Genomic DNA, 22,962 nt, shown 5'->3' with positions numbered 1-22,962 from the left:
GGCTTCACAAAAGGCTTGTGACATCACCATGAAGTGCAAAGCCACTCTTTTGCCCTGGAAGGTTTTTCATATCTCTGAAGAGTAAGAGTTTATCACAGAGTCACAACTTCTGCTCCCCACTAGGCAATTTAATTTGCCTTATACCTCACCCTTGGATGACTCCCTGGAAAGTCTTGTCAGTATCAGGTCAAACATCTCACTAATTGCCAAGAAGAGTGACTGATAAAGAAAAACTCAGCTACAAGAAACTTGGGCACAAGAGAGGACATACTGCCCTCACAGCCTTTCTAAGAACTAAAGGACTAAACTAATAGACTAACTAAAAGAAAAGCAAGAAGTAATTTAAAAATACATTGACTGGACATGTGATAGCCTCTGTCTAAGAATACGGGAGCTTGAAAAATTCTGTTTCCTCTTAAATACATTCCTAGACATTAGTGTAGCTACTTCTGTATTATTTGTAGGCCATAGTTCTCTCAAAATTATAGGAGAGCAGTATCTGTGTACATTATAGAATTATACAGCATCATTTGAGGTCATGTAAAGGTAGGATGATGAAAGATCTGCTGCTTTTCTGGCTCAGAAAGCCCAGAGACCTGGAAGAGATGAAAATGCATGTTCCAGGTGGCAGGTTAGAGTAGCAGGTATGTTTACAGGGAACAGCACAATCACTGCACAATCTAGCAGAGTGGCCACACAAAAACATAACCCTGAAATTTGCTGTAATACTATCTAATCAAATATATCTAAAAAAGAAAACATTATGGCAGGACTAATAATTGCTGTTGTTGAAGTTGAAAGTTGCTTGCTTTCAACTCAGCCTCCCTTGTTGCATCAAGGTAATTAGGCAAGGAGACAGATATTAACTCCTTTTCTTGTTACAGATTCAGGGTCTCAGGTAACTTGTGCTCTTCTGAAAGAGGATGAGACTGTTAACAGTCAATTACTAACCCCTATTTGAGAAAACAGGGTACTAAACCCTCTTTTCTAAAGGCTCCTGTCCGTTTTGAGGACAAGACACTGATTCAGAACATTGTGGGTCTGATTCAACATATCTACCCTTAATAATCAGTTCACCTGCAAAATATAGCTTATTCTGCAGGGCAGGCTGATAAATGGGTAGGAATGAAATGGTCAGTGACCTCAAAAATATTTTTTACTATCAAATTTTACCCTGAAATGATCTTTTTTACCTTGGAACATAAGGTTCTGTTGGAGGAGGGGGTATGTAGAGATCCTGAAGGGCAGAGCTGTCTCTTTTTGTAGGTGTGCTGATAGTACTGGATGGCGTAGCAACACTGCTTGTAGGACTTCTAGGAATAAGAGGCTGGTTCAAAAGAGAAAGAAATAATCAAGATTATCCTTAAATATTATACATTGTTATTTGAAAAAGCCATAAACAGATCTTAGTTCAGAAAGTTAAAGAAATAGTTAGCATTTCTAATGTTTCGTGTGCTCTTAAACTGACTAAAAAAGCACTCATGCTAAGGTCTATGAATGCACATGCACTGTGCTTATAAGATTGACTCCTCTGATTACATCTTTTTCCCTTCAGCACACCAAGATTATTGCCAATGCCCATAAAAGTAGTGATCAGTTCAGAGCTACTGCTGAAATCTAACGAGTAAATAACATACAGAATCCAGTTAATTCCTTAATTAAACTAACATTGTAAAGAAAAAGTCTAGTTTACAGTAAGAGGTGCATAAGTAGGCATTAAATTGAATGTCAAGTCCCCCCATCTGTTCTACAGCTTAAGAATTAACTGTAAAAGCTTCAGTTTATGCCTGCAGATGCTGTTAAATAATGTACTGCATCCTCAGAACACACAGAATGAACTGTAGATTATTATTATTCATCATTCCCCTGGGCACTCTCCTCACAAAATAACATTTACTCACAGGTAAATAAACTGTGCCCTCCTTGCAGAATAATCATGCACTCTAGCTATCATTCCAGTCCAAAAAGGATCCTTCCTTAATCACACCTCTCTGTCTATCTCATGAATTAGGCACACCTTTTTCTTCCTTAGTTCAACTAACTTTATTAAGTCACTGGAGGGATGAAAATTATAGCAAGATTTTCTAACAGTCTCTACACAGATGCAGAAAAATTAAATGAGAAGAAAACTTTGTTTGCTGTAGTCTACTTAATAACATGTCTACCTAATAAGGAAAGCCTTATATGGCTTGGTTTGTGTGATACCTAAACTCAAGCAAAAGCCAAAGCAAACCAGCAAAACAGCAAGTACAAGAGTATCGTCGTATACCCTAAAATTAATCTAATATTAAAAAATGCTGAGTTTTGCTTAGAAAGAGGTTTTTTTACCCTATATTTTTTGTAATTTAACTCCTTGAAAAAAAAACTGCCGGGAATGAAGAGAGTTCACTACACCTCTAATTTCTGACCTTAGTAACTACTGGAGGATACAAACATTTCACTTTGAATTGACAGAGAAAAGTGCTTAATGTTGACTGAACGGGTGCATATAAAGATCCTTCTGCCAGCACTATTAACAATACTTTATAACAGACCAAAAGGGCATTCCTGTGCAGAATAATCAGTTCTCATTTTGTAGATACTAATCTAGACACTGTAACATTATGCCTAGAGCACAGAAAACCCCAGAAGTTTAACAGGAGGAACCTTCTAAAAGCGTTGTCCTTTCATAAACCAGAGATAAGCTGTTCAAATTTATGCTTATCAAGTGAAGTCCCCACCGCTGCATTACTTTTTAAAAATCTGTATGTAGGAACAATGAATATCACTTAGGAAACCCCATCAGTTGGCCAGTTATTGCCTTGTTTTAGGAACAGAGCTGTGTTAGATGTCATTTATCTCAAACATAATAAAACGTATGCTTAAAATTTACTTATTAAAACTTTGCAAGTCCACCTTTAAAGCATCAGCTACAAAATGACATAAGTTTTCTCCTTCTGAATGTTCGAAAACTGCATCCTATGAACAGTGATACTGCTTAATTCTTTCCTTGCTCATAAGAGTAATGTAAGTATCCTATAGCCAGGCCAAGGAAAGGCTGCCAGTATTTACAGGAAGAGAGGAAGAAAGACACACACACAAAATCAGACAGGTAGAAGACTTTACAACCACTAAAAACAAGACAAAAGTCTGCAAAAGTAAGAATAAAGCTGGTGGTAAAACAGGGTAAAAAGCTCCAAACCTGATCAATAAAAACCATCCTGAACTCCTCTCCCCCCACACATCTTCCAGAGAAATAAAATCCTTATCCTTTAAATTTTCATCTGTGACAATGTAGCCATAGATTTTTTTGAACCACTCGCTAATACAACACTGGTTATTGCCTTTCTGATACCTTGCACTTTTGTGACAAGTGCACCTTGCTGAGTAGCTTGTTGAACTAATTTTAATTGTAAACCAAAAGAATTTTGTGACCTAGATACTGTTTACACTTGTTAAGCCCAAGCTGTTTGCTCATGGCTTACACCAGCAGGAGCACTTGGAGGCCAAGACAGCCTGGGTAGGGTTTGCTCTTCTCTACTTAGAGGAAGAAGACAACTCTCTACCTGCAAGAATAAGTAGATAAGAGGAAAGGGAGCCCCAGAACTAGACTGGTGAAACTCAGTAGGAGTTTACGTCATGTAAGGAAAGCCATGCTCAAGCATAAGAGTGATCTGGATGCACAAGATGTGCCTCTGGCAGTCCTGACAAGCTGCCAGAGCGATAGAGGACACAGGTAAAGGATTTTTCTTGTGTTACAGCCTGGAATACCTGGCTGCAATTATTTAAATACTACTAATACTGTCTTAATTTCTGGAAAAAGAAAAAAAAATTGCTAAAGTCTGAGGATTCTATTTGGTATAATTCACAGCCCCAACATACAGGTCAGTTTGTCCTCCAGACAATTCGCTGGTTGATGCTGGAAATCAGTTTGGATTTCTATATCTTTGAAAAATGCCTATTTTGGTTTACATTTTTGGCACAAGGAGGTAGTTAAAACAGTGATTGCAACAGGAAGAAATGGTATTCGGTCTAACACAGAAAACCACAAGCTGTCTAGTTTACTGAAGGTAACTGTTCCCATGTCAGACACCTTCAGAGGTGAAAATACAGTGTAATTGGTGAGAGTCTTGAATGGATGTGGTACCTCACAGGATGGCAATGCAGATACATCTTACCAGTGCATCTGGAGCTCTCAAGGGTATAGAAACTGTAATACAATCTAGTACAACTGGAAGCACAATCCTGTAGGATTGTCTCAAAACATTCTCATGTATTTTTCAGATTTCTTTTGTATTGCCAAACTCAGCTCTCTGCTTATTTCCACAGAAATGAAAAGCTGTCTAACTAGTAGAAAAAGCGAAATCCAAATTTAAAAATTGGCCACAACTTTTAAAAGAAAAAAGTAGTTATCATGACTTCACCAGTAAAGCAATAGCTCAGTAAGAATTTCTACATGGTAAAAGTATTCAAATGGTCTCTCCAGGAAGTAGCTCAACACACTGAGAGCACTGTTGTACCTACCACCTTGTGCTGTAGGACTTCAGTTTTTATTTTTATAAACAATTAAAAGTCTTCAGACCCCCTTGGCTGAAAAGAAAGCCTTCAGAACATGGCCTGCAGGTATGGTGCATCTACGTGGCATTTTGCATTGAAATTTAGAGACCTCAACTGTTCACTTCAAGTCAATCTGGTCACCTGCAAGTAAACCAGCTCATGGAGCTCTCCAGTTCAATGGCAGCCACTCAGTGAACCATATGCAGGCACATTGAACAGAAAAAACCACATGGAACTCCATTCAAGTATTTCTCAATTGGATGCCTTGGAGATCAGTGATATACCTAAGTTAATTCTCTTCCAAGGAATAGAGATTTTCCTGCTGCAGTTCCTTTTGGCAGGCTGGTCAGGGCAAGGGGGATTGCTGATACAGTAATAAAACTAAAAAGTCCAAAGAGTTAAATACTTGACCCATGGGAATAGCCTGGCAGAAAAAGTTTAGAATTTAAATATTAAAATTTGGAGTAATCTAAAAAAAGTTCCATAAATGACCCTGCATCAATATTAACCCACAATGTCAGACACAAAATGCATATTTCGATACATTTTGGAGTACTATTTCTCAAACATTTTGACTGCACCATCCTCCTTCAGGATCATTAGTCTTCATGGAGCCTTTCCTAAACAGTCAGTTGACCAGGGAACAGGCAACCAACCATCTTTACTGACATCACATCAATTTTTCCAATGCAGGGAAAAAGGAAGTCCCTGTACGTGCTGACTGACAGCACACAGACACCCAAGTCCCCTCTCCCCCCACAGCTGTTCTGTCCCTGGTTAGCTCTGCCATGCAGTTCCCACCTCCCTCTTGCTACTGGGACCTATTGCTGCTTTTCCCATCCCCAGTCCTGAAGGAACTCAGATGGTGTCCCCAGTGAGTCAGCATATTATTTTTGCTCTTTCTCTCTAAACAATGAATGTAATTAATATTTAATATACACTATCTAAAATTCTTTTAATGTTTTTAAAACTCTTTGAACCTTTCATTAACTCCCTTGGAACCTGCCATATATAGTTTGAGAAACATTGCTCCAGAAAAAGGCATACAGTTTTTCCAAATACAAGTAAAACCAATACAAAATTTTAAATTCTGTTATCTTTATACAGTATTTGCATCAGTAAATAGATTTTACTGCCAATGTATTTTTCATATTGGATCAAGGTTATGACAATTCATTGAACAAAATGTTTCCAACAAAATAAACCTTTTATAAGAACAACCATGATGTGAAGTAATGCAATACTGTAAGTAATTCAGTCAGAATCCATTTTAACAGTGCTGCAAAGAATGCCCAGTTCCCACATAGCTGACAGACAACTAAGTAACTTAAGGGCAAACAAGTTAGTATTTTATTCAAATTTAATGATTAAAAGGTGTAGGATCATTAATTATACTCATAAATGATGATGATAGCATTGTCTCTAGATGAATGTAGGAGGCAATATAATCAAATGAGGAAATATACTAAATAAAAATAATAAAAGTATCATTTTCTTTCAAACAAAGGAGTGTTGTTATTGGTGCTGTTGCTTCTTAGGAAGCTGAAAAGCTGGATATATCATAGTGGAAATACAATGCATATCTAATCCAAAAAAACCTGTTAAAAAAACTACAGATACTGAGCTGCTGGTGATTTTGTAACAGTACAATTTAATCAAATACAGAACAGTACAGTTTGGATATACAAAAGGTGACATTTAAATAGGCTTGGTGAAGGAGGAGTGAGAAGGGTTTTTTTCCAAGTCAACACACAAGAAAGATGTGGCTGGCAGCTGGACCTGCCCCAACCTCACTGACATGAAGAGGAGCCTTTTCGGTGGGTGTAGTCCAAATTAACCAAAGCATGGCACATGTTGTTCTAGCACTCCTTTTCTGTATTATAAAGAAACTGGATGAAGAGTCTTCCACACTGTAGTAAAGTCCACTTTCTTTTTGACTAATTAACAAAGCATTTTCCAGAAGGCAATGGAGGACTTTGCCGCTAAGTTCTTGCCAGGGTGATGATAGCGACTCACATAAAATTTCATACGCTCCGAGAATCTTCTCTGTTGAGCTTTCCACCCTTGTTCAAACAGCACTTCGGGGAGTCTCCCTTTGAAACCTCCCCAAAATAACACAAAGTGGAAAGGAGAAATAAAACAGACAATCTAGAGTAGAGAACATTTATTTAAGTTAGGTTTTGAACCAGACAAAAATTTGGAGAGTTCAAAGATAAAATCACCTCTATGTCGAGTAAGGAAAAAAAAAAATTAAAGGTTAAAGTTAATTGGTTTGTTCAACACATTCAGCCCAGTCAGAAATACAAACATTGCAAACTGAAATATCATTCTAGGTTCTCACGCAACTGCTCAGAGTATCAAAAAAAGTAACTGAAAGGCAAATTTAGTAAGGTTTGTCTTGCAGGCATAACATCTTAATATTCATGGTACAATACCATATTAATGAATACTTTCAATTGCAAAAGGCAACCACTAAATTCCCCACGGCCACAGCCGCCTTATTCAAATGTTATAAAAGCAATAACGAAAAACACAGGCTGAAAAATCCCTTGACTTCACAAATTTGGATATGATTCCAAATGTATCACGAGAGAACCTTGGTTATCAGTTAGAGAGTGGATACTGATGGATATTAAAACAGACAATCAACTGACTGAAAAGAGAAAAGAACCCCAACCAAACAGCACTTTCTTTAATCAGGACACAAGAGGGGAAAAAAAAAGAAAAAAAGGAGTTTTTTATTTCTGTAGTGATTGACCTTAGAGCTGGAATTTATGCACTTATAAATACAAACTTATTATGTAATGATGCATAGTATAGCCATAGGCTAATTGTATTATTTGACTGAACATCAAGCCATTCAATATCAGTTTCAGGACTGCTACACAAAATGCATAATTCTTCTTTCTTTCCCCTAATCTTTCATATTTATTCTAAGGTTATTTGTTAAAAGAATTAATATACCACATTTCCAAAAGAAAAAAATAATATTCCACATTTTCAAAAGAAAAAAAAATCCACAAGGAATTAATCAACAATTATGTAGCCTGCACTTAACTCTTAATTCATGGCAACACCACAGTGTGAAAGTAGAGCTGTTCAAAGTAAACAACCGAACATTCTAAGAAGTATTTATGCCAATTAAAAAGCGGTTAATATCTGAATGATCTAGAATTGTTTTCCAGACGTGGAGACCACGAATGTTTAGTTGGCTAATCTAGATCACTAACAGTGGACAGAAAGCTCTGGAAAAAATTCACTATCAGAGTGTATAATTTAACTACTGGGATGCCTTGTCACTCACACACAAAACTGCTTGATGCACTGGTACTACCTGCATATTGCCTGAACTGGAAGACTCATCTACACTTTCCCAGCTTACAGGCATATTTAGTATCTCTCCATTAAGTCTAGTTTGTCATGTAATTGCAAATGGCAAACTTCATGTTCTCATACCCAATTACTGACTAAACAAGCAGAATGCAATTTACCAATAACGCCTCAACATTATTCACTTTAAGCTAAAATTAAGTTTTGAAGGTTCTCAATTAAAACATCACAATGTACATTTCAATGTAAATGAGTTTCCTAATTTAATTCACTGAAATATTTACCTTCTACATCCACAGCATCAGCTGTTAAATATATTCATTGGTGGGATGCATACAAAACCCCAAGTCTCTACTTTTGTGTCAGCCTCCTTACATTAGGGCAAACTCCCACCTTCCCACCTCACTCATTGCAATATGATTAGGATGTGACACCACATTTTTCTGTGTTCAATCTATTTGCAGAATGAGAAAAACCACAGCAGTCATTTTGCTGCTCCTATGTCCCATTTTATCAGAATTTCATCCCCATATCCTCTTCTGTTGAAATCTTTTGAATGTTTTGGTTGTATTTTGCACTTTGAAAGAATAATTACTAAGTTATAATGTCCTTATAGCTTGTGTCTCTTGAATAGTACATATGGTTCAATTAACTTAACTCTGGGATGACAGCACAGTTGTAATGATCTCAATTATTGCAAGACATCCTGATATGGGAAAATGAGTTATAATAACCTCCCCTGCTTGCAAAGCAGACATAAGTACTACTTTCCCTTATGGCTTTTTTGCTATTTGCTATCACTTTCCCCCTCCTCTCTCACATCACCTCCCAAGATCCTAATAAAGGATAGCCCCTTTATGTCAATCAGGAATATAAGAAATTTCAGACCAGTCAGAGGGTCAAATTGCAGTTGCCATACTTACAGTTTTTCTGAAGACTTTTCCATAAAATTTGCTAAATAAACATAACTTGTTCATATTTTTATAGCTACAAAATTACACTGCACCCAGTGTTTTTGCTGCTTGCTACTGATGTAACGTATGGTACCAATTTCACACTTGGGCTACATTTAAACTTTAACATCAGCTGACTTTAACATCTGTTCAACTCTGATCTCCATAAATCAAAAGAAATTTCCACATTATACAGCTTCTGAAGTTTGCCTGCACTTCACCCTGGAGCTTTGTCCACACTCCGCCTACTTAAGGAAACTGTTGTTTCTCACACTAAAATCCTAAATTATAACAGACACACATATGCCCACTGCACACGTAAGCGCTGAATGAAGTTCTGGCCTTTTCCCGGTGTCATGTTTGATAAAATCAGAATAATATTGTGTTACCAGAATTATATCTGTAATGTTTAACAGTATCTCTATTTTTACTCATATTAGCCTTGAAAATATTAATATTTTTTATGCTATCAGCAAAAAAAACCCACATCAAACCCAATACTCCCATTGCCCCCACTCCCCAAGTCTGTAAGATTATAGAAGAACACTGTCTAGGGTCAGTGCCATTCAATACAGATAAACTACATTCAAGCTGGCTGCCCAAATTCCCTTTATCATCAAATACAGAGAAAGAGTCATGTGCAGGGTCAAATTCACTGTATCTAAGGTAGATCAGTCTAAAATAGGCCAAGATGAATCAACAACTGTTCATGTAAATCTGCTGGTCAAAGGGAGAAAAACTGAGAAACCTGAGTGACATGTAGATTTGCTTATAGTAGATACCTAAAGTTAGATCAGTTGAGTAACACCCTAGTACCTGTCAGAAACTTCTGCTATGAGGTCTTCAGCACAATTATTCTAGTGGCAAATGATAAGGTCAAGTGAAAAGGAGTATTAAGGAGAATGGCTCAATTCACACAAAGAAATACCAGACTCACTCAAATGGGATTTAGACGGAAAGCACTGGATCCCATTTAAGGCAATGATGTGCATTTTTCATTTGTATTTATATTTATTTTCCCTCTACAGCTGGGATAAAAGTGCAGCCTTCAAATATGGACATTCATGCACTGACATCATGCACACAGATTTGCAATTTTATGTTCAGACGCTAATAAGATATTTCTGGTTGAAAGTTTTTGTCACATGTCTAGTCAGTTCTTTATATCTGAAAGACCAAGACATCTCAATCACTTAAAAACTTACTCATTTTCAAAGACTATGACGCATTTAACCATTATAAAATATATATATATATACACACATATATATATACACATATTTGAAAGAAGTTCTTCATGGCATTAGTTCTTTCTAGGTATCTCTTAATATTTTAAATGGCAAAGACCACAGTTAATGGCAGTGGCATTTCCCTATCTAATTTTCCTTTTGTCCAAACGTTGCAGAAGTCTTTTATCTTTGAAATGTACTTAATTTTTAATTAGAGTTTTTACTGTGATAATAAAAAAAGTCCCAAAGAAAATGAATTTCTAAACATTATTCTATCTGAATTAAAGGGAAAAACAGATAATTTGTTTGTTCCATCTGTTGGTTACATGACTTCATCAGTCTGAACATAACTTTTATTTCCTAGAGTAATCCATCACAGTGACATTTTATCCTAGAGGTAAACATGAAATCTTTAATGAAACCATTCCATTGTTTTCAGTACATTGCAGGCTTACTAATATTAGGTGCCCAGCCAGACATCCGGTCCTACACCTCCTTATGTGCAAGGCTTCAGTCTTGAGGGCAACTTTGAAATAAATACAACTTTATTTACATAAGGAAATTTGATGGTCAATACAATCACCTTACCAATTTTCCTGTAACTCATGTGATCAAACAGAGAACTCAAACAGTTTTCTCCCCTCTTTTTGAGGTTATATTGTACTGAGATCTTCACAAGAAATCAAACTAAAATTTATCCATTTGTAAAGCATGCCTGTTTTCCCTTAGCTAAAAAAATTAGCTGAGGCTACTTTTCTGCACTGTAGAACACTGGGATGATTACTTCTTAACTTTGAAGAGTTCTAACAGGTTTAATTTCAATTAAGCCTATGAGAACAAACTGCAGAGAAATAATTTCAGAAACAATTCTTCAAAGTATACAAGAGTAAATCCATATGCTGCTGAGGATGAAGCACAATAAAGCATCATTGAGATAATCTATAGTTAAAATGATGGTGTATGACTTATGATTAAGCTTCATTACCTGCAGAGCAAGGGGCTTCCATCTCATATTTTTCAGTAAAGCTGGTGCTGAGGTAAGCATGCTCTGAGGTCGCTTTTTCAAAGTTAAGATAACACCACTCGGATCCTCTCGTAGTGCATTCACCAAATTTTTCAACTGCCACCCCACCTGGTAACCAGTAAAATCATTACAATAAAATTGAGGTACAGTATTCAATATGTAATGTTCCCTTTTTAAATAAGATTACTAAAATAACATTATAGGAGTGTATATATATATTAAAGGAAATTAACTCTAGAAATGTCAAAATTTAATTACTGCATAAAAATCATGTTAACTAAAATAATTATTATAATGCATTACGATGTATATGCATCATTTCAGGTTTTAGAATTAATAAACTACTGTTACTTCACTGCAAATGTACAATCAAATCTCAAGGTGTTTTCCAACTTATCTCTGGTACACAGACTTTAGAAACCAGAAAGTTAAAAAGCCCTGGCTTCTACATTGACAGTTCATTTCAAAACTGAGCATTTTTTACTTCATGGTTACTATTTAAAGTCCACTAACCACATGTAGTCATAGACTACTACTCCTAGCAGCTTATGCAAGCACAAACCAGTTCAGGAAAATCTTCTACTCTTCACACTGCTATAAAAATAAAGTCAGAAACAAAAGGCCTTTTTTAAAATAGTACTTCTTTCACAATTCAGAAACAAATACAGTAAATCAATGACAGAAATCTAGTCCAGTCACTACTTGATGTAGTTCAGCCTAAAGTAAAATTTTCCTAATTTAATTACAGCATTTTGAAATATTCTAAAATTAAAAACTTGACTAACATGGAAAGCAACAACTCTTTATTTATAAATGCAGGATAGAATTTGACTTTGCATTTTTGAAAAAAGTACTTCAAACATTAAAACATTACAACTGACAATGACAATGGTGTTAAGTCTGAATAATGCCTGATTGCTAGGTATCTATTGTGAAATGTTTTAAGGTGTTAAAACCCCACTTTTTCAAGTTTGGCACCTAGACTGGAAATACACAGAATCATACCTCCCTTGAAAATCTTGGCCTGTAGAGTCAGAAAGTGATTATTTCTGTAAACTTGACATATTTTCTACCTTTTTTGCTCTCTCTCCCCCAAACAAACAACTAAATTTTACTAGTGTGTAAAGGATCACAGTTACAAATATTTTTCCTCTTTCACAACTTGTACAAGAACAACATTAATAAGAAAATTACTGAACTGAGAAGAGAAAAATAACAATAATCTAGACCTCCGAAGTGATAAGGTAACTTAACCTTAAAAAGGTTATTTTGTATCATGTCAATACATTTGAAAAAATCAAATAGGCAATGTGAACAAGGACAGTGCAGATGGTTGTTATCATTGCTATAGTGCAGTGACACAAATCTATATTTTTTAACTATGTTTAAGTAGGATAATTACAAGTAGGTTGTTGCTACTTACTTTTTATCTTATTCCCTATTACACAGAACCTCACTTTGTTTGTTTAATACCACTTATTCTAAGAACTGGTACTGCCACATGAACATGACACTTAAACCAACTCTAATGCTTACCAACAACCCTGAATCACAGATATGGCTCAAACCTCACCACTCTTTCCTCAGCTCCTGTGCACCCACCTGTCCTGTTTTTCACCACAGCAAAGTTCATTATACCCAGAATGTATTCCTAGAGTAACATCATAGTATGCAAAGAAAATGGGTATTGACAACATGCATCTTTAGAGAATATTTTTCAGTGTCTACAGAAGACTTCCAAGCATGCTAAAATTCTTATTTGCAGTCCAATGTACTAAGCATATGGCTATCACACTTTGAATAAAATGAAATATAAGTGTAATCAACTCCAGCTCAATTTCTACATCCTGGTGAGGTCTCCACTGTGTTTCTACAGTATTTAAATGGAATATCTCTGAGTCCAAGCTTTCTGTCTTAACATCATGATTTAGTTAAAAAAATACCTTGGTATTTACAACACTCTTTTCTTACTTTTAGACTTCTCCCACTGCTTAGAAACAATACATTCCCTGTAGTTGCACAGTGTCACTGTGGACATATGCAAGGTTTCATTTGCTATCGAAAAGAAGGAATAAAAGGCCTACAGTTTATGTAAGGTATCTCTGTAAATAAGCTACTGCACAGAGTAATTCCCTAATGTAACAACTGAAGATGGACTTCTGAAGAGGAATCCATCTGCTGAATAAAGCAGAAAAGAGAGCCTTGAGGAGAACAAGATTTGGCCTCAATTAGGGAGTCAGGATGTAAAATACTTCCAATTTAAATTAGTAGGATGTTGCATGTTCCTCACTGAAATAGCCAGAGGAATATAAATACAATTGGGCTTTTTTTTTGTTTATGTTAGCATTTTAAAAATTATTTTAAATGCACTTTCATACTTTGCAGAGATAAACTGTATCTTGTATTTGAAATATGCCTTACACTGCAATAAACGGGAGATTATCTAGTCTATGAGAGTTAGGGGGATTAAAGAAAAAAATAACTTCAAAGCACTAAATCTGATGTATTTAATTTAGAAGCTCATGAATAAAAACAATTTAACTTTTCACAGGGAAATTCTCAGTTTACTATAAATTTCAAATTAAGTTCACCTTCAGTTTTTACTTACTTCCCTGACAGAAGTTTTCTGGCTATTCACACAGGTCTTGAAGGTTTATCCTTTGAACAAAATTACTAAATTGGTCTAAGAGGAACAAGTCACATGAGAAGCAGTTAACAACACACTGAAGGAAATCAATGTCCACATAGAAGGCACGCTTTTCAGTTCCACCATAGTTCAAATCCTATTGAAATTCATATTGACACAGACAAAACAGAAGTAATTTTATTTGAGGGGTTCAGGCTGGCAAGAGGAAAAGGTAGTGACCATATATGGAACTGAAAACTGTTTTCCAGAAATTCACTTTAGTGATACGTAATCTACACTTCCTTTAAAGTGCAATTTGATTTTACGCACTGCAAAAAGGGACAGTAATAAGAAGGTGTTATTACTGGTTTGCCAGCTCAATAGATATGTAAAAGGACTGTATTAAGAGACAACCTTACTTAAAATAATCTGAGCAATTAATTTTGAAAAGAGTGCACTATGCTGACCAAGTGCCCATTTTTAAAGACCAAGGAAGTTACTGTTGTTTGTTTTAAAATAAATTTTCATTGTTTAACCAGTGCCATCTAGAAGCAGCAGTCAGAAGAGGTGTCTTTGGTGGCAGCCTAAGCCCAGCATTGGGTACTGAGTGCCTGAATCACTGCTCGTTGCCAGTGCAGCTCCCAGCCAAGCACAGGGAGGGACAAGGGCAGTGAGGGCAGCCCACAGGTGCCCTGAGGGGTTGTGCTGAGCTTGTTTTTCCAAGGAGATGACAGCACCTTTGCTGGAGTAGTTTACTGCCAAAGAAAGGAGGGATAGAAGGGGTAGCCCACATCTGTGTCCGCTAAGGACCAACAGCCCAAATCCAGATAAACTGAGCTGCTGGGGGCGGCACGGGCAGGGACACCTGGAGAGGGCAATACCCTGTGAGAAGAGAAACCAGCCTGTAGACAGGGTGCCTAGAGCATCAGGCCACCTCCAGATTTCTCATTCATCTACCACTACATGCCCACTGATTGTGGCCAGACTGGGAAGCCTCACCAGAGTGCTCCAGAGATACTCAGGGCGACCCATGTTGCTCCAGCAGGGCAAGATGGGCATACAGGAGCCCTGTGCAGCTCCACCCAGCTCTGGCACATCTTACTCATCTTCCCTGCCAGGCACCCATTACCCAAAATCATAGAAAGCTTTAGCAGAGGGTGCTATCAGAGGTCTCCCATCCACCACCCTGGCAAAGAAGAGGCCTCTGAGCAAGTTAAGATATATTTTATAAGACCTCAATGTTTCTTTGGCTTGCAGCAAGTACATCTGGCTGATAATATTATAACAGCTTGAAATTAAACTTTTATTTTGAATTCCTATTCTAAATTGCCAAGAACTGTAACTTTTTAAATAATTAAAAGTTGTTCTTAAATAATTACTTTTTTCCCCAGATGAATATATTGCCCCCCTTATGACAAGCTTCGAAAATTGGTAGTAATCTTCCCTTTTACTGAATGAAGCGTGACCATTCATAGAATCTTTTTTCACACAGCCACACTCATGGCAGCAGTCCCAAACTCCTGTGCTCGTTCCTGAGTACTGATGTATGCTATGATCCAGAGAGGAGCTCTGTAAAATACTGACATGCAGACAGCTCAAATGGATGGACTTAAACCAAGCATTTTTAGGATACTACAAAATAACCTACAGTCTGAAAAATCTTAGACTTGTATCTGCAAAGAAACTATGGAACAGCTGCATCACTTAAAAGCAGTGTAAAAATCCGATACACATGGAAACAACATCATCCAGAGGGTGGAATAACAGTCAAATGGTAAACAGAACAGAGTCCATAGTTTTACAGGAGTATTCTTGTTCAACAGGTCATCAGACTCCCATGAATATTAATGAAAGCTTTCTGTTTCCATGAAAAGAAAACTGTTATTTTTTTTCCTGTTACTGTAATTTTTTCCTAACTTGCAGATTTGTAGAAGGGAAAGGTAGTAATATCTTTACACTTCTAAAGAAAAAAATAATATATTCCTGCTAAATATAACCTGCAAAGCTACGTGCTATTTTCTACCTAACCAAATATGCAAATCCACTCTAGTGTTTAATTTTAAAAAGTTGGTGGATTTAGGAGATAATCAAAATTTTTATTCTTTCAGTGTTGCCTGTAATTAGTTGCATGCATCCAGAGTGCTTTGACTTATCAACCTTTTCAAGCTTCAAACTTTTACTAATGTTTCAGCTAAAAAATCATGAACAGTTTCTAGGAGGGAAAGTGTATTCCCCTTAAGAAATGGGTGTTTTTTAAAGAGCTTCCATATCTAACACCATCTTGCATTTCATTAAAAAATTAGTGCAGAAGAAAAAAATAACCCAACACTACACTTCAAATAACTACCAAACATAGCACATCTTTAAGGATGTCAGAATCTGACAAGAAATTTAACAGCATCATGCTGTTAAATTAACAGATTGATTTCCATGAATGCTGGCCAGAAATGAGGATGGTCAGCTGGCAGCACCATGAAACAAATATATTAGTCTCAAGCATCTTCTTCCCTTCCCCTGGCTGCAGATGCCTGAAAAGGCTAAAAATTAATGGAAAGACATAGGCCTCCTGTCTCCAGAAAAATATTACTGTGTGAGGAAACCACAAAAGGATGTTTACAACACGGACCACTGCTGAGATGAAAGCTGTATCTGTATGCGGGAGGGGATGCAGCATCAGGAGAGCAGTAGATGCCTTTTAAGGGATTTATCCAGGGTCTTAAGCTAGCACAATAATAGCATCCACACTTGCATAATGGTTTTCTCACAAAGAGGACAGGTTAATAATATTGTGATTGCATAGGCTGCAATTCTAAATAAAGAGTATCTTGGCTATATTATTCAAATAAATGCAATTTTAATTCAGTTGTAAAGTCAGTTCTGCTGCATCCTTAAAATGTCACTGATTGCACCCCACTGTATCACTGTCCAAAGTCACAACACAGTTGATATGTAAAGTGCACTGAAGAAAATCACATATTTTACTTGAGAAATTTCTGATGTTTCACTAAAACTATTACTTACTACTATCAAACCATGACATAACTGATTTTTATATTCATTTTTAGCCATGTAAACTAAAGATCACAATTAAGAGACCTTCCCAAGAGTAAACTAAGTTAGGATCCAAACTGGGAGTTGAGTGCAGAAATTACTGCCTCTCATCAAGCTGCACTAAACACATTTCCCTGCCAGAAAACATACCTGATTCAGAGCATAACTTCTTACTGATTTTACTAGATTGCTCCTTTTAGTTATTTGGACAGCTCAGTATCACCATAACTCAACAAATTTCATAATGTTAGCAACATGATTACAAAGCACCTCGGTAAAGGAGACAAGCATCTGTATTGTCCAGTGGGGAACTGAAATTTGATTTGTCCAGGAACACAGAATCCATTCTGTAGTGAAGCTTGGACACTATTTAATAACAACACTTACCATTCACTTGGTACTGACAGAATCAACCTCCAGCTCAGAGCTAACTTACTGTTTTGCTTTTGAGTCATTGTTAGTAACATCCTAGAACAAATATATGAGCCTATTTGTTGGAACTGCAAAGACTCCAATTTTATGGGTTTGATTATATTGTATTTTACAGACATAAAGTTCAATTATTAGGTACAACTTTTGAGGAAAAAGTGTCTCATTTCCCTATTTCAAGGTGTGGCCCTAAAAAATGGGGTTGATATCAGTTCACTCATTTTTGGAGTAGCTCTGAAATTTGAAGCATTCTGCTTCACTCGGGTACCTGCAGGACTGCCTGTCTCCAGCATGGTCTCTATAAGGCATCTCTCTCTTCAGCCAGGAGTAGAGATAATCCAGAAAAGACAGGTACTGGCAGTTTGGAAGGTCTTCATTCAACCTTCCACGCACTTTCAGAACATGGATCTCAGCATTATTTATCCTCAGAGGGACTAAACTCAAGTCTTTCAAATGCTTGGTGGGTGTCTCAAGAATCAGGATGTGCACAGTTTCAGGCTACATTGTCACAACTTAGTATTTTAGAATAATTCCAGTGAGTCAGTAATTCCGACAGTCCCTCTGACCCTCCTCTTTTTAGTGTATAAATAAACTACTTGAGATCCCCAGCTGCCCTGCAGCTAAACAGTGCTGCTACCCTTGAAACAGATGTTTCTTGAGACTGGATTCATATAGTGAAAAGAAATTAACATGTGCGTAAAGAAATGATAAAAAAAAATTACATCCTTAAGGTCACTAATGACGAAGCAAACTGGAAAAAAAAAAACCAAATCCAAAAAAAGCCTTTAACTGAGCTGTAAACTTACATAGCATCACTTAGCTAAAGGAAGAACAGGGATAGGAAGTTAAAACAAATTGTCATAATAGAGCAGTAATTATTAAATCATGAGAGATCTTTTTTGTTTCATTTTACTCCTATTAAAATAATCAGCCAACTATGTACTGCATTCAAGCCACTGAGTTGTTTTAAACCAGTAATTAGGTTTTTTTCAAATAAAAATTTACAAATCCAGAGTACCTCTATTCAAGTAGCAGAATATCCCTGCTTTATTTTTTCCTCCCACATGACACAGCATTAATTTGCTCTTCTTACTGCTTTGATCTATTTTTACAACAACTATCACCATTTTATACTTCCTCACAATTACCTCTTAATTTCCTCAGAATAAGACATGGGATTATGCAACAGAAGATCAAGCTGGAACCTGAAGATCAGGTGTGTCATTTACACAGCTGCTACCTGCACAAAGCTCAGGGGTATTCAACATTCTTCTATCGTAACTCATATGTAGTCCCGTCTGTGCACAACTGTGCACAACAAACTATCAATTGTGTTAATTTGCACAACTTTGAAGACACCCTCCCTTACCTTTGATTTTTTTGTAGACAATGTACTTCCATTTTCAGCAACCTCAGTTAAAAAGAAATTATTAGCAGCAGAATAATATCTGCCTTCCTTCCAAATACACGTACTTGAAGTTGCACTAACAGCAAGCCTTTTAACCTGTTCATATGAGACAAACAGAGTAACATAATCTGTACTCTGTTCTACAGACATAAACTATGTTAACAATAGAAAACTCCAATTCTACTTATTATCTGCTAACTGGGCATAAAAAATAAACTCTAATCATATATTCTGAAATATAATTTGAACTGCAGCATTTATGGTACTCTCACAAGAACGTACTGTTAACATTTTAATTTAAATTGCCAGCAAATACAATTTATGTCAAGATTTGTAGTCAGCAGCAATTACTATAAGAATATGAAAATTATTTTTATCAGGAATATTTTGGCAACATATTGTCTTTCAGTATTTCTGCTGAAAATATTAATATCATTTATAGCACTGCTTAGAGGAATTATTTTTCTATAGAAACACTACCAGGTGGGGGGAAAAAAAAAAGCAAAGCAGAAAAGAACTCTAAAAATGTAAATTAAAATGCAAAATGCATCTTCTCTAAGTATGTTCTGTGCAGAAGGATGAATTTAACAACTAGGTCACAGGAATGCTCCACAGAATACTGCAGTCAGTTTTTAGCAGATACATCCTCAGGAGTACAGTCCTAAGTACAGCTTGTATCACAATACTTGATTTGGCTGTAGACTAAATAATGTGGCGATCACCAGCAGTGACACTATGGAGGCCCACCAATGACATTTCTAGAAAAATGTCTGCAGTGGAATTCCTAATACAATTACAATGCCTTCAAAAGATACCTTGGTGTCTTGAAGTCAGTCCAGGTGCGTATTCCCAAACTGCACCTGTACAGAACAGTCTATATCATCAATTAAAAAAGAACTTTTTATTTCCCCAAAGCAAAATAATCTAAGAACTCAATAATCTGCTGAATGTTACTCATATATGTTCATATAATCACATGAGTAAGCTACCAGGGCTCAGTGTCAGTAGAGTTGCCCATTCTGGGGTACAGCCAGGACAGAAAAAAACTCCAATAAAATCTGATTTTAAGTGAGTTGTAAGGCACAGCAAATGCCATCAGGTGAGCAAGACCAAAATCAGCTGGCAGGAAATACTTCTAGTGTATAGCCAATGAACCCATATCTCAGTCATATGAGATGATGGGCATCTCCTGTTGCACTACTTTCTTCCTGAAAGGACTTGTACAGCAATCCAAACTGCAGCAGAGGGTCGGGATCAGGTGCTCTGGAGCACAGATCAAAGAGCACACTGAACCTGGGATGTCAGTACCCAGGTCACAGGACCAGATGTTGCTATTCACAAAGCCAAAGGCAGTGAGGAGCAGTTTCCACAACTATTTGTGACTTACAAGTGATCCTGCCAGTGTTCCCTTTCTATTTTGCAGCACAGTCAACCAGGTTTAATGCTTTCAGCTAGGACAAGTAGGTTGTCTTGAAATTAAAGTAGAAAAGCTCACATAGTTTAGCTCATCTAGAGGGGACAGGTAGCTGCTGGAAGGCACAGTGTGGCCTTCTGCTGCAACTGAACTGATTCCACTGGAGTGACACAGGTGTGATTAAGTGTGAAAATTTAATGTGGAATGAACAAAGGAAAATTATATAAAGTTTGGCAGAAACATGAAGCAGCATGGGCTGGCCAAGCTTATGCTGCTCTAACACAGAGGCGACAATGACTTGTTTGTTAACTGTTCTGTCCTGCCAGAGACAGAAGTGCAACTGGATGCCCACACTGACACAGCACATTATTTACACAAAAATGAGCCTGTGCTCATCAAAGTGGTGTGTGTTTCAGACAGCAACTCCAGACAAGCTCCAGGGATTAATGGAAAACAGATTCCATGGACAAGAGCATTCAGCATTTGTTCCCATGGGGGAAAAAAGATTGCGTTCCCTCACACATTTCATTTCTGCAGTATCACACTTCCCTGACATATGGGATACAAAATAATATACTTGTGTTTATCTGCACATCTATGTAAAAAAAGATAACACAAATAACACCATACAATCTCAACATAAATTCCATGTTAAAGGGAATGGCAAGTTGACAAAAATATTTTTCCTTTTGAGGGGATCATGACAATTTAGTTCCTTTATCATTATTACACAATACTTATGGAGATTGTTAAAAAAGATAAGGAGATATAGAAATATAGAAATTCTGAGAGGGTATTTGGGGGACAGACTACATTTGCAAAAAAGTATGGACCTCATATCCTGACAAACTACAGAGAGTTCAGGACAGAGCCCTAGGTTACTTCCATAAAGACTTCCATTAACATTTCTGAATAGACCAAGAAAGCTTTTAGACATAAATCCCACACACCTTTAAAATTAAATATTCGTGGTTACATTTACCAAACCATTATAAACAAAGAACATCCAAGGATTCAGAAAGGATTAAAAGAATGATTTAGGAGCTGTTATTCTATCTCCTCTTCCATAAAGCACCTGCATGACAGCAACAGAAGGAAGCTGAGCAAAAAAGCTTATTTCTTTTAAACTTTTATGATTTTACTGCACTGTTTTGTTGTTCAAGTCAAGCATCATAAGAAAATAAAAATACTGTTTTAAATAAAAGATGTTGCTAGTGGAAATTGTATAAGACATCAAACATCTAATGTCAAAAGCTTGGACTGACACTGCTGTCCCCTCCCTTACACTATTCCAGCCCATTTTCCCACTGAGTCACTTTAGAAATACCTTCTCCCTCAAAGTCAAATTAATAAGGCCTTAAATGAAATATCTGTGTTCACAAAAACCTAGCTGCATCTGAACAAGTCTGCTAAACAGTGCAGAAAATAAAAAAACTGATAAACTGAAATATTTGCAACATCACTTTTTTGCTTATAGGTGTTTTGGTTTGGCTTCCCCCTCCACCCCCAGAATAAGAAGATATCTACTGCAAACTCCATTTTCAATGCATACACTCCAGAGATTCATATGCACCCCAAGTTCAGTATTTCCTATGAGCTGGAATTTACCAAGTCCCAACAAACCCTAAGATATTCTGTGGAACTCGAACTCTCCTCACCAATTGTACAGCAAATCTTAAAAATCTGTTCCTTAATTTTTCTAAGCAAGGATTAGGTTAGGATAAGTATCTAAAGATGTATCATACCCTTCTTTAAGTGTATACCCTTCCAGTAAAGCAAGGTATGATCTTGTAAATATATCTGTCATGTTTCAGAGGCATTTTAGCAAAAAGTTTTTGTAGTGTAAATACAAAAAGAGTTCCTGCAACTTAATTCTCTGGACTTGGCTTGGCGCACTGGAGCTTCCACAGTAAGAAACGTGCTGTATAAAAGCAAGGTGTTATCTACTACAGTATTTCAAAAAATCCAATTTCAATAGCAACTTATAGATGTTAAATACATTAAACAAACCAGCTTCCAAATGTAACAGATCAGTAACTGACCATATTCAACTATTTTTTCCATCACTGATATGGGCATAAGTTCTGAAGAGTTTTAGCCAACAAACACAAGTTTTGGGAATCCACAAGTCTATCAGTTGTCATATCAGACTTGTATTCAATCCATATTTATTGAAAGTATCTGTAATGTGCCAAATATGCCTCCAAAATAAAGAAAACTATTACACAAAAACAGTCTGTTAATCAAGAATCCTACAGCATTCTGAGTCTCTCCCTCCCTGTTTTCTGCTTGGAGTATTTTCTCTACTGGTTTATCACTGATATAACCAGAAAGGCTCCTGTGGACAGTAATAATTCATATAAACAATAATACAGTTTCCTGTACTTTCAGTTGGTTAAAAGAATTACTATCTTGAGGCAAAATATACTCTTGAATTATATATGGGTAGAAACACAAGTACTGCACTACAGTCCAAATTCTGAAACACCTGAATGAGGTGGGTGGTTTTGCTTCTTTGTTCACATTGAAATATTTTAGATGGGCTTTTAGAGAAGATTAAGGATAGGATTTTCAGGGAAGTTTAATAGAAGACTGCCTAAATCCTTTAAATTTTAATGGAGGAGTCACAGAATCATAGTATGGTTTAGGTTGAGAGGGGCCTTAAAGTGCATCTAATGTCAATCCCTCTGCCACGGGCAGGGACACCCGACCACTAGACCAGTTTGCTCAAAGCTCCATTTAACCCGTCCTTGAACACTTGCCAGGAATGGAGCATCCACAGCTTCTCTGGACAATCTGTTCTGATGCCTCACAATCCTTACAGCAAAGAATTTCTTCCTAACATCTAATCTAAACCCATCCTCCTTCAGTTTAAAGCCATTCCCCCCTGGCCTATCAAGACAGCCCTTGTCAAAAGTCCCTCTCCAGCTTTCCTGTAAAGCCTTTTTGATACTGGAAGGTC

General features: G+C 36.7%; 1 protein-coding gene across 7 annotated transcripts in view; it reads right to left on the bottom strand.

The window, feature by feature from the left end:
• CNKSR2 (connector enhancer of kinase suppressor of Ras 2) overlaps window positions 1-22,962 on the bottom strand; it is a 207,917-nt gene that overhangs the window by 84,937 nt on the left and 100,018 nt on the right. For 4 of the 7 annotated variants that reach the window (XM_050332516.1, XM_050332515.1, XM_050332520.1 and 1 more), the window contains 2 exons: window positions 11,034-11,180; window positions 1,194-1,327 (listed from right to left, as the gene is read on the bottom strand). In XM_050332516.1, coding sequence (XP_050188473.1) covers window positions 1,194-1,327; window positions 11,034-11,180 — 281 coding nt within the window. The remainder of the gene's footprint in view (window positions 1-1,193; window positions 1,328-11,033; window positions 11,181-22,962) is intronic. The other 3 variants (XM_050332517.1, XM_050332518.1, XM_050332519.1) reach the window with 1 other exon arrangement.

Source organism: Myiozetetes cayanensis, unplaced genomic scaffold, assembly GCF_022539395.1.
Source record: "Myiozetetes cayanensis isolate MyiCay16 unplaced genomic scaffold, myiCay2020 scf5-8, whole genome shotgun sequence".
NCBI lineage: Eukaryota > Metazoa > Chordata > Aves > Passeriformes > Tyrannidae > Myiozetetes > Myiozetetes cayanensis.
The sequence above is the reverse complement of the archived record's forward strand: the minus strand, read 5'-3'. Positions and strand labels throughout refer to the sequence as shown.